At 50.1% G+C, this 12,386-nt stretch overlaps 1 protein-coding gene across 4 annotated transcripts; it reads left to right on the forward strand.

Moving 5' to 3' along the window:
• Nucleotides 1-2,844: 2,844 nt before the first annotated feature.
• Nucleotides 2,845-8,751, forward strand: Aif1 (allograft inflammatory factor 1). Of its 4 annotated transcripts, XM_006256065.3 has the most exons (8): nucleotides 3,611-3,735; nucleotides 3,847-3,906; nucleotides 6,237-6,371; nucleotides 7,132-7,193; nucleotides 7,300-7,366; nucleotides 7,646-7,687; nucleotides 7,867-8,029; nucleotides 8,552-8,751. In XM_006256065.3, exons 3-8 carry the CDS (start codon nucleotides 6,350-6,352, stop codon nucleotides 8,634-8,636), a joined length of 441 nt encoding a protein of 146 aa, XP_006256127.1. In that variant the 5' UTR covers nucleotides 3,611-3,735; nucleotides 3,847-3,906; nucleotides 6,237-6,349; the 3' UTR covers nucleotides 8,637-8,751. The 4 variants fall into 4 exon arrangements, with proteins under 4 accessions (XP_063135085.1, XP_006256127.1, XP_038954423.1 ...); XM_063279015.1 differs by lacking the exons at nucleotides 3,611-3,735; nucleotides 3,847-3,906 and adding an exon at nucleotides 2,845-2,943; XM_039098495.1 differs by lacking the exon at nucleotides 3,611-3,735 and having other exon boundaries at nucleotides 3,832-3,906.
• The last annotated feature ends 3,635 nt before the right edge of the window (nucleotides 8,752-12,386 follow it).

Consider the following 12,386-nt stretch of genomic DNA (forward strand, 5'->3'; position numbering starts at 1 on the left):
CTCTGGGGAGGAAGCTGCTTCGACCAAGTACAGTGCCTGGAAGCTTCATCTGAACAGGTTGGGCCTCTTCCCCCAGCAGTGTCGACAGAGGAGTAAGAGTTATTAACGGGGTGGGGGGGTGGGGGGGGTGGGGGGGTGTTGGGGATTTAGCTCAGTGGGGTTGGGGATTTAGCTCAGAGGTAGAGCGCTTGCCTAGCAAGCGCAAGGCCCTGGGTTCGGTCCCCAGCTCCGAAAAAAAAAGAACCAAAAGAAAAAAAAGAGTTATTAACGGATATGTTTGAGTCCTCATTTTCCTATCTCCCGGTAAGAAACATTCCCAGCAGAAACCTGCTTTGCACGGTGCCTTCTACATGGACTTACTCATGAGAAACCCATTCGTTCATTATTTTAGCCTCTGTTTTTTGTTTGTTTGTTTGTTTGTTTTGTTTTGTTTTTTTCTTTTTTTCGGAGCTGGGGACCGAACCCAGGGCCTTGCGCTTGCTAGGCAAGTGCTCTACCACTGAGCTAAATCCCCAACCCCTTTAGCCTCTGTTTAACTGCCCTGCTTTGTTTTGTTTTTTCGAGACAGGGTCTCTCTGTCTGTCTGGCTGTCCTGGAACTCACTCTGTAGGCCAGGCTGGCCTTGAACTCACAGAGATCCACCTGTCTCTGCCTCCTAAGCGCTGGGATTAGAGGTGTGGGCCACCACAGTCAGACTACTTAACCACATTTATTGGGAATCTACAAAGTGTGAGTCACGTGAGATGTTCTTCACAGGCACAAGTGACGGACGTCCCGTCACCCATAACTGCAGGTCATGCGGGTGCCTGTGTGCCCTGGTATATACTTTATAGACCACAAGAGATGAAGAAAGCACCTGGAAGAGAGGCCTACATTGTACTGAGCCACATGGAGCATGGGCTCAACCTCACCAGCCATCCTCAGGGTCCTTTTATTTTCTTCACATTTTTGTATCTTTGCGTGTGTGTCTACCCAGGCGTGCATGCCACAGCATGTGTGTAGCGGTCAGAAGACAGCTTATGGGGACAGGGTTCTCTCTTTTTTACCATATGGGTCCCAAGGACAAAAGCCATTAGTCTTGGTGGCAAGGGCCTTTATCCACTGAGTAATCTCAAGGGCTCCATCTTTTTTAGGTTTACGTTAAAAAAAATTTTTTTTAAATAATACATGTTTTGCCTGCCTGTATACATGTGCACCATGCGTGTGCCTGGTGCCCATGGAGGTCAGGAAAGGGCACCGGATCCTCTGGAATTGGAGTTAGAGATGGCTGTGACCCACTCTGTGGGTGCTGGGAATTGCTCTGCAAAAGAGACAAGTACTCTTAAGTGCTGAGCCATCTTTCTAGCCCTTGACCCATCTTTTTTTTTTTCTTTTAAGATTTACTTATTATATATAAGTACACGATAGCTATCTTCAGACACACCAGAAGAGAGCATCAGATCTCATTACAGATGGTCGTGAGCCACCATGTGGTTGCTGGGATTTGAACTCAGGACCTCTGGAAGAGCAGTCAGTGCTCTTAACTGCTGAGCTATCTCTCCACCCTCCCACCAACCCCATCTTTTAAAGTTACGCATTTTCCCCCTCCTTGTGTCTGTGTGGAGCTCTGTTCTGTAACTGTGCAGTTGCTTCCCATGCAGTGACTCATGACTCTGTTGAAGAACCAATAACTCATTGTTAAGAAGGCTGGCTTGGAGCGTTTCCATGCTACGTCCCTCCCAAACTACTCCCCACACTACCTGGGAAGGCCTCACCAGGCCATCTGGCCACCAGTGAACTCTTGAGAGAGGCCTTCTCCTTAAGGTAGCTAAGTGGAGGATGTGGGACCCAGGTGCCATGGGCAGGTACATGCTGCCCCCTGCTGGCCATAGAGCCTGGGACCTGAGGCATTTGGGTCGTTTTCCACAGGGCCTCAATTCTCCCTCCTAAGATCTCTTAATTCCCAAGCAGAGTGGAGAACACCTTTCTTCACCATAAGCCCATGGTTTGGAAAGGGAGGTAGATCGGTCTTCTGGTTTAAGATGAACATTGTATTTTCTTGTCTCTTCTCGTTTTATGTGTATGGGTGTTTTCTCTAAATGTGTGCCTGTTGCCTACACAGAAAATAGGGCATAGCATGTCCTGGGGCTGAGGTTACAGGCGGGTTGTGAGTTGCCATATGGTTGCTGGGAATCAAACCTGGGTCCTCTGGAAAAGGGGCAGGCATTCTTAAGTGCGGGGCTGTCTCTCAAGCCCCCCAACCTGTATTTTCACCATGCACACTCTGACACAGGGCTCAGGAAATAATGGTTTATAAGTCGCCGTTGTTGTGAACCAGACTCTTGTGTTCAATACTGTAAAGTCGGGAATCACACCTATGAGTCTCTGGGGTTCCCACCCTAGCTACTTGGTGTATAGAAGTCTCTCCTCCCACTCTTGGGCTGGCGTGATCCAGGAGATGACTGGGCCCAAACATAAGGGGACTCTGCTCACCCCTTTCCTTTCTGCCAGGTAAGACTTCCAACCCTCTTGCCATGGCTCTGGATTCTGAGACACTATATGAATGCTTTTGGTTTTAGTCCATGTACAAACTGAAGGCTGGGTGTGTTAGCGCACACCTTTAACCTTGGTACTCAAGAAGAGAAGCAGAGGCAGGTAGATCTCTGTGAGTTCAAGGGAATTACCTGAATTACCCAGACCGCTGAGGCACACAAGGCAGGAACTCACACAGGGCAGGAATCTAGAGGCAGGATCTGATGCAGAGGCCAGGGAGGGTGCTTTGTACTGGCTTGCTCATCATGGCCGCTCAGCCTGCTTTCTTATAGAACCCAGGACCGCCAGCCCAGGGTTGGCCACACCCACAGTGGGCGGGGCCCTCCTCCAGTCAGACTGATCTGCAGGCATCCTCTCAGATGATTCTGCTTGTGTCAAGTTGACAAAACTATCCAGGGCGGTCCATCTAGAGTAAGTCATGGCGTATGTGTACTCAAGAACAAGCTTCATTATCTCAGACTCTCTAGGGGCTTTAATAGCTTTATTTATTTATTTATTTATTTATTTATTTATTTATTTATTTATTGACAGGGTCTCAATTATGTAGTTCTTAGCTGGCCCTGGAACTATGTGTAGACCAGACTGGCCTTGAACTCACAGAGATCTACCTGCTTCTGCTTCTCTTCTTGGGTATCAGGATTAAAGGTGTGCGCCAACACACCCAGCCTTCAGTTTATATTTTAATTAATTTAAGACCTGCTACTCTGTAACCCAGAATACTTGAGTGTTGAGTATGTAGACCAGGTTAGCCTCAAATGTTCAGTAACTTCTTGAATTAAAAAAAAAATTAGTTCTTGGGGTTATAGAAATGGATCAGCCAAATAGTGCACTGGCTTCTCTTCCAGTGGACCTCGGGGTCCACAGCAACTCAAATCCTTTCATGACTCCTGCTTCAGGGTATCCAACACCCTCAATCGGCCTGTGGAACAGAACTGGTACACAGACATACATGTAGGCAAAAGACACCACACACACACACACACACACACACACAGGTTTTTAAGTTATTCAAACCAAACAATGGAACTTTGTCCTCTATGTCTTTATTAAAAGTGTCACTGGCTTCGAGTCACAGAACTTGGAAGGCTGAGGCACGGAGGTCAGTTGTTCAAGGCCATCGTCAGCCCTGTATGGCTTTCCCATCACAGGTCATTTGAGAGCTGGCCTGTGGGCTACTGACAGAAAGAAACCTTAGCCCAGCAGGTACCTCAGGAGGACTGCTGGCCTTAGGGGAAGTTGGGCCACTGTGACCTCATGAAAAGGTAGCCATGGTGATAGACACCCAGTTCCTCCATCCTATTGTTTCCCTGTCAGGGCTCCTCCAAGACCCAAACTAACTGAAGTCAGACGCACCCTCTGATGTGGTCTGCACAGGTCAGTCTCCTGGGCAGAGACCAGGGTTGGGAGAATGGAGGGCAAATAGAAGACCCCCAGGGCACACCCCCTCCTCCTCAGGGCACACATGTGCTCACATGGCACACATGTGCTCACACACACTCCCTCTTTTTCTGGACAGTGCATGCTTTTCCAGATAGCACAGTCATTCCCCTTGGGGAGCACAGAAGCTTAACAAAGACTCTCAGGAAGAGGTCTCTAATCTCACGGTGTTCTAATGGCTCCTTCCCTGACTCCATTCCCAAGCCTCTTCTAGTACATTTTGGTTTGGGGTTTTGGTTTTTCTCTTAAATTTATTTATTCTCTGTCTGTCTGCAAGTGCATGACTGGACTGGTTAGAAAGCCTGTTCCTTCCTGTCTACCATGTGGGTTCTAGCTTCCCACTCAGGTCTTCATGCTTGGTGGCAGCAACATCAATCATGGAGCCCCGCCCTGGCCCTAGCCCTTGCTTTTCTTTCCAGACCCTGTCTCAGGCTCACTTAGAACTCCTCCGTTAAGGCTGCTTCCCTCAAACCTTTGACAGTCCTGACTTGGCCTCCCCAGTCCCACATCTTCCCAGCGGACGTTTTAAAAATCCCTTTACTCTCTTATTCTACGCACCCCTCCCCAACCAAGCAAGCTTCAGGCTGGCTTCCTCTGCAGCTGCTGTGAGCTTACTCTCCAGCCAGGAAGACTGCTCTGGTAGCTGCTGCCCTTACCGTTCCCGGTCACACCGAGATACAGAACCGCATTCACTTCCTGGGCAAAGCTCCTGAACCCCTTTGCAGTTTGCTAACTGATAAAGGTTTAATACGGCATCTTCCGTCTATTATAGTAACTCTTTTGACTGGGTTTAAGTTAAATAGGGTAACTTTTGGAAAGTCCCTGAAGATAGGAATCTTGTTGCCAAGGGCAGGGGTGAGGAAGAGAGCTCTAACTTTCAACTCAACTGGTCTGTAGCCAGTAGCTGATTATTTAATGGGCCATCCCAGATCCCAGCCTGATGGTACCTCCTTAAACACTCTTCGGTCAGAGGGCTGCCAGGGACAGTTAGTACGGAAGGGCATGAAGGCTCCAGACCCCTCTCCACAGTACCTCGACTCACTGTTCCATCTGGCTGCCACCGAGTCGGATGCTTTCTAATGGAACACAAGTGAGGGCAAGGTGCTTTGAGTCCTATGAGCCAGCTCTGCAAATTACCAAATCTGAAGAGGGGCTTGTAGAGCGTTCTTGGTTTATACAGCTGGTTGTCCAGAAGTGTACGAGGCCTGGGTTCGAGACCAGCATCTTAACCTAGAGCAGTCTTGTTAGGACAGAGCCCCTCCACACGGAGGACTGGCTGTCAGCAGTGTCAGAACTGAATTATACTACAGGATGTGTGATCAGTTTCCATCAGGAACTGAGGAACCGGTTGCTGCTGGAGAACCCTCCCCCCGTGAAGTGTCATTAACTGGGGAACTGGTTGGATCCAACTCCTGCAAGTTGTAATTTCCGTACACATACTGTGCCACGAATGCTCTCGCACACACAGATGCAAATAAAAAAAGTAGAAATTTGTTCCCTTTTGACCCACGCATCTCTTGCATCCCTGAAAGCAGTTTCTCAGCCATCTCCCATGCTATTCAAACCTGCTTTCTCCATACGGACACCATGAGCCCAGACTTTTCATCGGTTGGCTACCCAGGCCTAGCAGTGTGCCCTGCAAACAGAAGGCATTCAGTCCTCATTGCATGAATGCGGCTAGAAAACTGTCCCCACCAGACACTGAGAGCCTCTCGCAGGGGCTCAAGGTGACCACCACAAAGGGAAGGGAAAGGCTGGAGTCTCCTGTGGACACTTGCAGTACAAGGGGACATTGCTTGGGGGAGGGGAGAGAACAAAGGAAGGGCCTCCCCTGGTGACCCAGGGACCTGACTGGACAAAGGTTTGGTATGAGGGGAGGACATTTTTTTTTTCTTTTCTTTTTTTTTTTTCTGGAGCTGGGGACCGAACCCAGGGCCTTGTGCTTGCTAGGCAAGCACTCTACCACTGAGCTAAATCCCCAACCCTGAGGTGAGGACATTTGCATGAATTAGACCCTTGCACAACCCATGCTGAGGACAGGAAGTGGCTCCGACTGCCGTCCCTTTCAGTCTCACTTTCTGTTCCTCCAAAGTGTCTCTTTAAACTCTCAAATGACTGTAGATTCAACTAAAGATTCCAAAGCAGGTGAGGCAGGAGGTTGGCACTCAAGAGCCTGAAGAACACAGACCGAAGTCGTCCTGGGACATGTCTCCATGTGTCCTGAGTGTTCCTCTGTAGCCCCTGAGAGAAGTTTCTTTACTTTCCAGGGCCCTGGGCTCAGCTCACCCCATTCTTGGAGCAGCCTGCAGACTTCAGACTCTCTCTTCCCTACGGGAGAAAGTCAGCCAGTCCTCCTCAGCTGCTTGTCTTAACCTGCACCATGAAGCCTGAGGAAATTTCAAGTAAACCCTCCCAGCCCCCACCCCAGGGTCTGGGGAAGAAGTCATTGTTTAGTGTTTCCTTGGTTTGGGTTTGAGACAGGTTCTTACTGTGTAGGCCTGGCTGGTCTCCAACTCCCAGGATCCTCTAGCCTCAACCTCTCTTAGGTGCTAGCTTGCAGGCCTAGGGCATCACGATAGTCCCCCAGATCCTGGTGCCTTTCCACGCCCCTCCCATGTACAGTCTGCCTTTCTGAAGGAGCTGTGTGGAGCTAGGAGTGTTACAGGGCTGCTGCTCCGTTTGGGAGGCTGAGGCAGGACAATATGCGCCTGGACAATACGAGAACCTGCCCCCACCCTTCAAAAGTAGCTTTTCAGTATCTTACTTTTCAACTTGGTCCGCCTTCTCCTGGGATGCTGGTGTCAGCAGAAGCTGATGGGGAAGTGAAGCCTGGGAAGTTAGCAAAGGAGGAATGGGTAGAAAGGGGAAGTGTGAGAGAAGTCCCAGAAGGGACTGGGGAGCTGGTGGAGAGAGGAGCCAGCCAACACACTGCAGCCTCATCGTCATCTCCCCACCTAAGGCCACCAGCGTCTGAGGAGCTATGAGCCAGAGCAAGGATTTGCAGGGTAGGGAAGGTGGACCGTACAGCACCAGGAGCCAGCATGAGTCAGGGAGCCAGAGGGCTGCTGGAGAATCTCAGAGGGCAGCCCTTGGGCAACACTTGGGCTGGGCACAGGGGAGGAGGAAAGGGAGGGAGGGGTGGTTAACCTCTGTACCCCTCAGGAGGAAAAGCTTTTGGACTGCTGAAAGCCCAACAGGAAGAGAGGTTGGATGGGATCAACAAGGTAAAAGCAGGAGCCAAGAAACGGGGGTGGGAGGGTGGGGGGGGTCTGGAGCTCCTCTGGTTGACCAGGATGATCCGACCCCCTGCTCCTCTGTGGCCCCCAACAGCACTTCCTCGATGATCCCAAGTACAGCAGTGATGAGGATCTGCAGTCCAAACTGGAGGCCTTCAAGAGTGAGGAGACTGGGGGGGGGGAGCTGGAGGCTGGGGGCTCAAATCGTGGCAAGGCTGGCTGGCTGTCCTGCGGAAGGAGGGAGGTGCCTTCAAGCTCCTCCTTCCCATTGGTGGTCCTTTGTCCTGCTCTCCCCATCTTAGCATCCCCGCCCCCAGGCTCCCTCACAAGCCTCTCTCCCCATGCCCTCCTTCTGTATCTTCTACCCTGGCATTGCTCAGCTGTCTCTACCGCAAACCCCCACAATAGCAATTATACTCTCTGCTCTCTTTCTCACCCAGCGAAGTACATGGAGTTTGATCTGAATGGCAATGGAGATATCGGTGAGAAAGGGTGATTTGGGTTAGTGTGCAGACCTAGGGAAACGGAGCCCTTGTCTACTAGTTCTGTCCCCCCATGGACAGGAAAAGGTCTAGCCATAACCAATAATACTAGGGTGGGTGTGGGTGGGTACACGGAGGCACAAGATTGCAGAGGGGGAACCCTCCTTTTCCACCTTCAGATATTATGTCCTTGAAGCGAATGCTGGAGAAACTTGGGGTTCCCAAGACCCATCTAGAGCTGAAGAAATTAATTAGAGAGGTGTCCAGTGGCTCCGAGGAGACGTTCAGTTACTCTGACTTTCTCAGAATGATGCTGGGCAAGAGATCTGCCATCTTGAGAATGTGAGATCCAGTTCCAACCTCCTGGGACTTCCCTGCCTTCTCCATAGCCGCAGCCTTGTCCCCACAGCCACCTGCCTTCTCAGAGGGACTCTTCCAAGACCCTTCACGATCGATCGACCCCCAACCCATCCACAGCTCTGGCCCCCACAGTCCCTGGCTTTGTGTTCCCCGAGTTTTGTCTTCCTCCCCTTCTGCTCTCTCTCTCTCTCTCTCTCTCTCTCTCTCTCTTTTTTTTTTTTTTTTTCTTTTTCTTTTTTTCGGAGCTGGGGACCGAACTCAGGGCCTTGCGCTTGCTAGGCAAGCGCTGTACCACTGAGCTAAATCCCCAACCCCCTCTCTTTTTTTGTTTTTTTCCTTCTTTTTTCTTTTTTTTCGGAGCTGGGGACTGAACCCAGGGCCTTGGGCTTGGTAGGCAAGCGCTCTACCACTGAGCTAAATCCCAACCCCCCCTTCTGCACTCTCAAAGCAACCTAAGGTTTACTCCCTTGAGAGATTTGTCCCTGATGCCTGTGTCTCTTCCAGGATTCTGATGTATGAGGAGAAAAACAAAGAACACCAGAAGCCAACTGGTCCCCCAGCCAAGAAAGCTATTTCTGAGTTGCCCTAATTGGAGGTGGATATAACACGGTGGGACCGAGGACCTTCTAATGACAGCAGCATGGGAAAAGAAGAAGCAGTTGTGAGCCAGAGTCAAACTAAATAAATAATGCTCCCTAGTGCAAGTCAGCTCTGCGTTTACTGGGGACGCCCGTCCTGGATCTGGGGAGAAGGAGGCATCTTTGAGGGAAGGGTAGTAGGATTTGCATTTTTACTATTGGATGGGTTTGCTGTGACTGATAGCTCTTTGTACTGAGGGGAGAGTCCAGAGTTTCAAGACAGCTTTGACCTTAAAGAATATAGGTGTGTACCCGGCGGAGGTCGTGCACCACCTTAATCCTGGCATTTGGAGGGAAAGGCGGAACTCTGCAAGTTCAAGTCCAGGGCAGCCTGGTCTACAAAGTAACGACAACCAGGGCTACAAAGAGAAACTGTCTGGAAAAACCAAACCAAACCAAATCAAAAGGAAGATAGGTGTGCTATCTTTTATCTGTCCAGGCACACAGGAGCTCTTAGGGGTGAAGGTGGCAACCCTTCATGTCACCATCTGTGACCCTGACAATCGCCCAGTCTCTTAGGCATCACTGTGGAAAGGGGAAGGACAGCTAAGCTGTTTGTTTTGTTTTTTGAGATAGTGTTTCTCTGGGTAGCCCAGGCTGTCCTAGAACTCACTCTGTAGATCACGGTGGCCTCAAACTCAGCGATCCACCTGTCTGTCTCCAAAGTTCGAGGACTAAAGGTGTGTGCCACCACTGCCGGCTGAGAGCTAAGCTTTTGTGCTTGGCCTGTTACGGGTCCTCAGGAATGTTTGAAACCTGAGTGGACAGGTGGGGTGAAGGCCACATGATGCTATAGAGTTAAACAAGATGTTGGGATTCTCGTGAGGAAGAACTACCAAAGTCCAGCCTAGAGCTACAGCTCAGTGGTAAAACGCTTGCCTAGCCTAGGTTTGATTCCCAGTACTGTCAAAGACAAAAGCCCCGGTCTACTAATGAAGGGAAGAGGGGATATATTGGGAAGCTATCGGGGCAAATATGGAGAATCCAGCATCTCTAAATGATAGAAATTGTGGATCAGTCAACAAACCAGGAAAAGCAAGGGTCCTGAGGACCCAAGGCCAGGCCTTTCCTTCTCTGAGGGATCCAGGTAAGTCATCTCTGGTCACAGAATTCAGATCCAATCACACTGTTCTTTCCTTCCTCCAAGGCTCAGTTGAACCCACATACTGGGTAGGCGCTCAAGTAAAATATGTCCCCGACTCGCCTTCCTTTACTCCCTGAAAGAATTTCATACACAGCAGCCCCAGTCTGAGAGACCTCGAAGCCAGGGAGAGGTCCTTTTCGGTGATCCCCATAGAGAGATCCGGTGACTGTGTAAAACTTCAGGAGGGGTGGGAGCTGGAAAGGGCTCTTCAGGTAAGCGTGCACACTGCTCTCGAAGAGGACCGGGGCTGAGGATGGAGTTCAGAGCAGTGTGCCTGCCTAGCATGCACGAGCCTTCCCTGCTCCAGTTCCAGAGGTTCTGACCCTCTGCTGTTGTCTGGGTGCAATGCACCCTCCCCAATACGTGGTGGTGCACACCTTCAATCCCAACACTCAGGAGGCCCGGGCTGGTATATCTCTGTGACTTTGAGGCCAGCCTGGTCTATATTGTAAGTTCCAGGTCAGCCAGGACTACATAGTGGCTCGGGCATAAATATACCACACATACACAGACTTTATTTGGTGCTGGGGATTAAGGGACTCCAGCACATTCCTTATTACTAAGCTACACTGCTAAGCAAGGCTGTAGTTTTAAAAACCTTTTTGTTTTATCTGTATGTGAGCACATGGATACAGGTGCCCTAGCACCCCAGAGGCAGGGCTCCCCCTGGAGCTGGAGTTACAGGCTTGAGCCACCAGATATGGATGTTGGGGACAAAACTCTGGTGCTCTGCAAAATCAGTCACACTATTAATCAACCTTCAGTGCCCCGCCCCTCTCTCCTCCCCTCCCCTCTCTCCTTTTTATCCTCCCCTCTTCAAGGTTCACCTGTAATTTAGCCCGGCCCAAACTCATTGTGTAGCATAAGATGGCCTCAGACTCAGGATCCTCTGCTTTAGTCTGGGAAGTCCTGAGCTTAGGGTCCCAGACAGCAGTCTGTCTCTTCTACCCTGATAATTACCAACAGCCACCAAATGTTCTGTAAGCAAACGTCTTGGCTGGTTTTGCAGCAATGGCGCCCTCTAGTGCAAAACTCTAGACGTAGCTTTGTGCAGGTAGGGAGGGGAATCAGGATTCTTCAATCCTTGGCAGCAACTGGAATTGCAGCTTCCCAGGGTAGGTGAGCCTCTGATCCTTCAACCCTTGACACCAGGCAGCGTTACAGCTGGTGGCCAGGGGTATCCAGGATCTGTCCTGAAAACTTGACAGACAGCTCTCTATAACAATGACTGGGGCTGTAGTCTCTCTGGATCTTTTTATCTTTTTATTACTTTACAGATGTGATTTGCTTTCCTGTAAGTCTATGGACTTGCATGTGTGTCTGGTGCCTGTGTAAGCCAGAAGAGGGAATCAGATCCCCTGGAACTGGAGTTACAGACTGTTGTGAGCCACCACGTGGGCGCTGGATTTGAACCCTGGTCAGCCGTAAGAGAGTGGCTAGTGTCCTTAACCTCTGAGCTATCCCTCCAGCTACCCACTTCCCCCTTTTGAGGCATCGTCTCACAGTGTAGGCCAGGCTGGACTGGAACTCACAAAGATCTGCCTGCCTCTGCTTTCTGACTGCTGGGTCTCATGGGTGCATCACCAGCTCTTCTCTGGTTTATTATCGTTTTCTACTCTGCTCCATCCTTTCTACCCCGCTCTCCCCCTTGCTCCTCTCTTCTGCTCTCTCAAACTGATGGGCTGCCACCTCTTCAGCTGTCAGGCAACACGCCTCTGTCATCTGCTGCTTCTCCACTGCCAGCTCAGCCCACACTACTAAAAGTAGGCAAGAGAGGATCATCAGAAAGGAGGCTTTGATTGGGCCCAGTGTTCTAACATCAAGGGAGGCAACTTCCCAAGTGAGCCAGACATCTTTGCTTATATACCCGGGAAGGGGTAGCACCGATCACAGCAAATCTCTCATGCAAGTGCTTTGAAAGGTAAAACTCATAACTTCATCCCTTTAGGACCAGTTACAGCAGCATCTCTATGAGGCCACTAAAGGTAGCCCTCTCTTTCTGGCCTCTGTGGAAATGGCAGAAGATCATATACAATCTATGGGTGCCCGTGAAGGCAAAAAAAAGTTTAGTACAAACTGAATAGCCCTGGCTGAGGAAAATCAGGGGCTGGGGCAATCAGCTAAAATGGTTTCTCCGAAACTGTAGAGTGCTGTAAGGTGTGTATACCGAACTGGTTGGTACTGGTGCACACCTTTAATCCCAGGTCCCAGCACTTAGGAGGCAGAGGCAGATAGGTCTCTGAGTTCAAGGCCAGCCTGGTCTACAGAATGAGCTCCAGGATACATTGGCAGAGAGTGGTCCAGCTAGCTTCTGACTGGCTGCCCTCCTCTTAAAGAAGCCAGGGAAGGTAGGGAAAGAGAGTCTAACAAGGCATCAATGAGTGAGTCAAACTGTCCCATGCACCAGTCTTTGGTTCATAGAAAAGTGATCAGAAGAGTGCTTAAAATAAACCTTAAAGAACTTTGTGTTACTTAAAGGTTTTAACAGTGCTGAGTACCCAGTGCCCCAAGTGTGGTGCTTTCAAGATTTACAAGCACATGCTAATTCTTTAATACT

The sequence above is a fragment of the Rattus norvegicus genome, chromosome 20 (genome assembly GCF_036323735.1).
Source record: "Rattus norvegicus strain BN/NHsdMcwi chromosome 20, GRCr8, whole genome shotgun sequence".
NCBI lineage: Eukaryota > Metazoa > Chordata > Mammalia > Rodentia > Muridae > Rattus > Rattus norvegicus.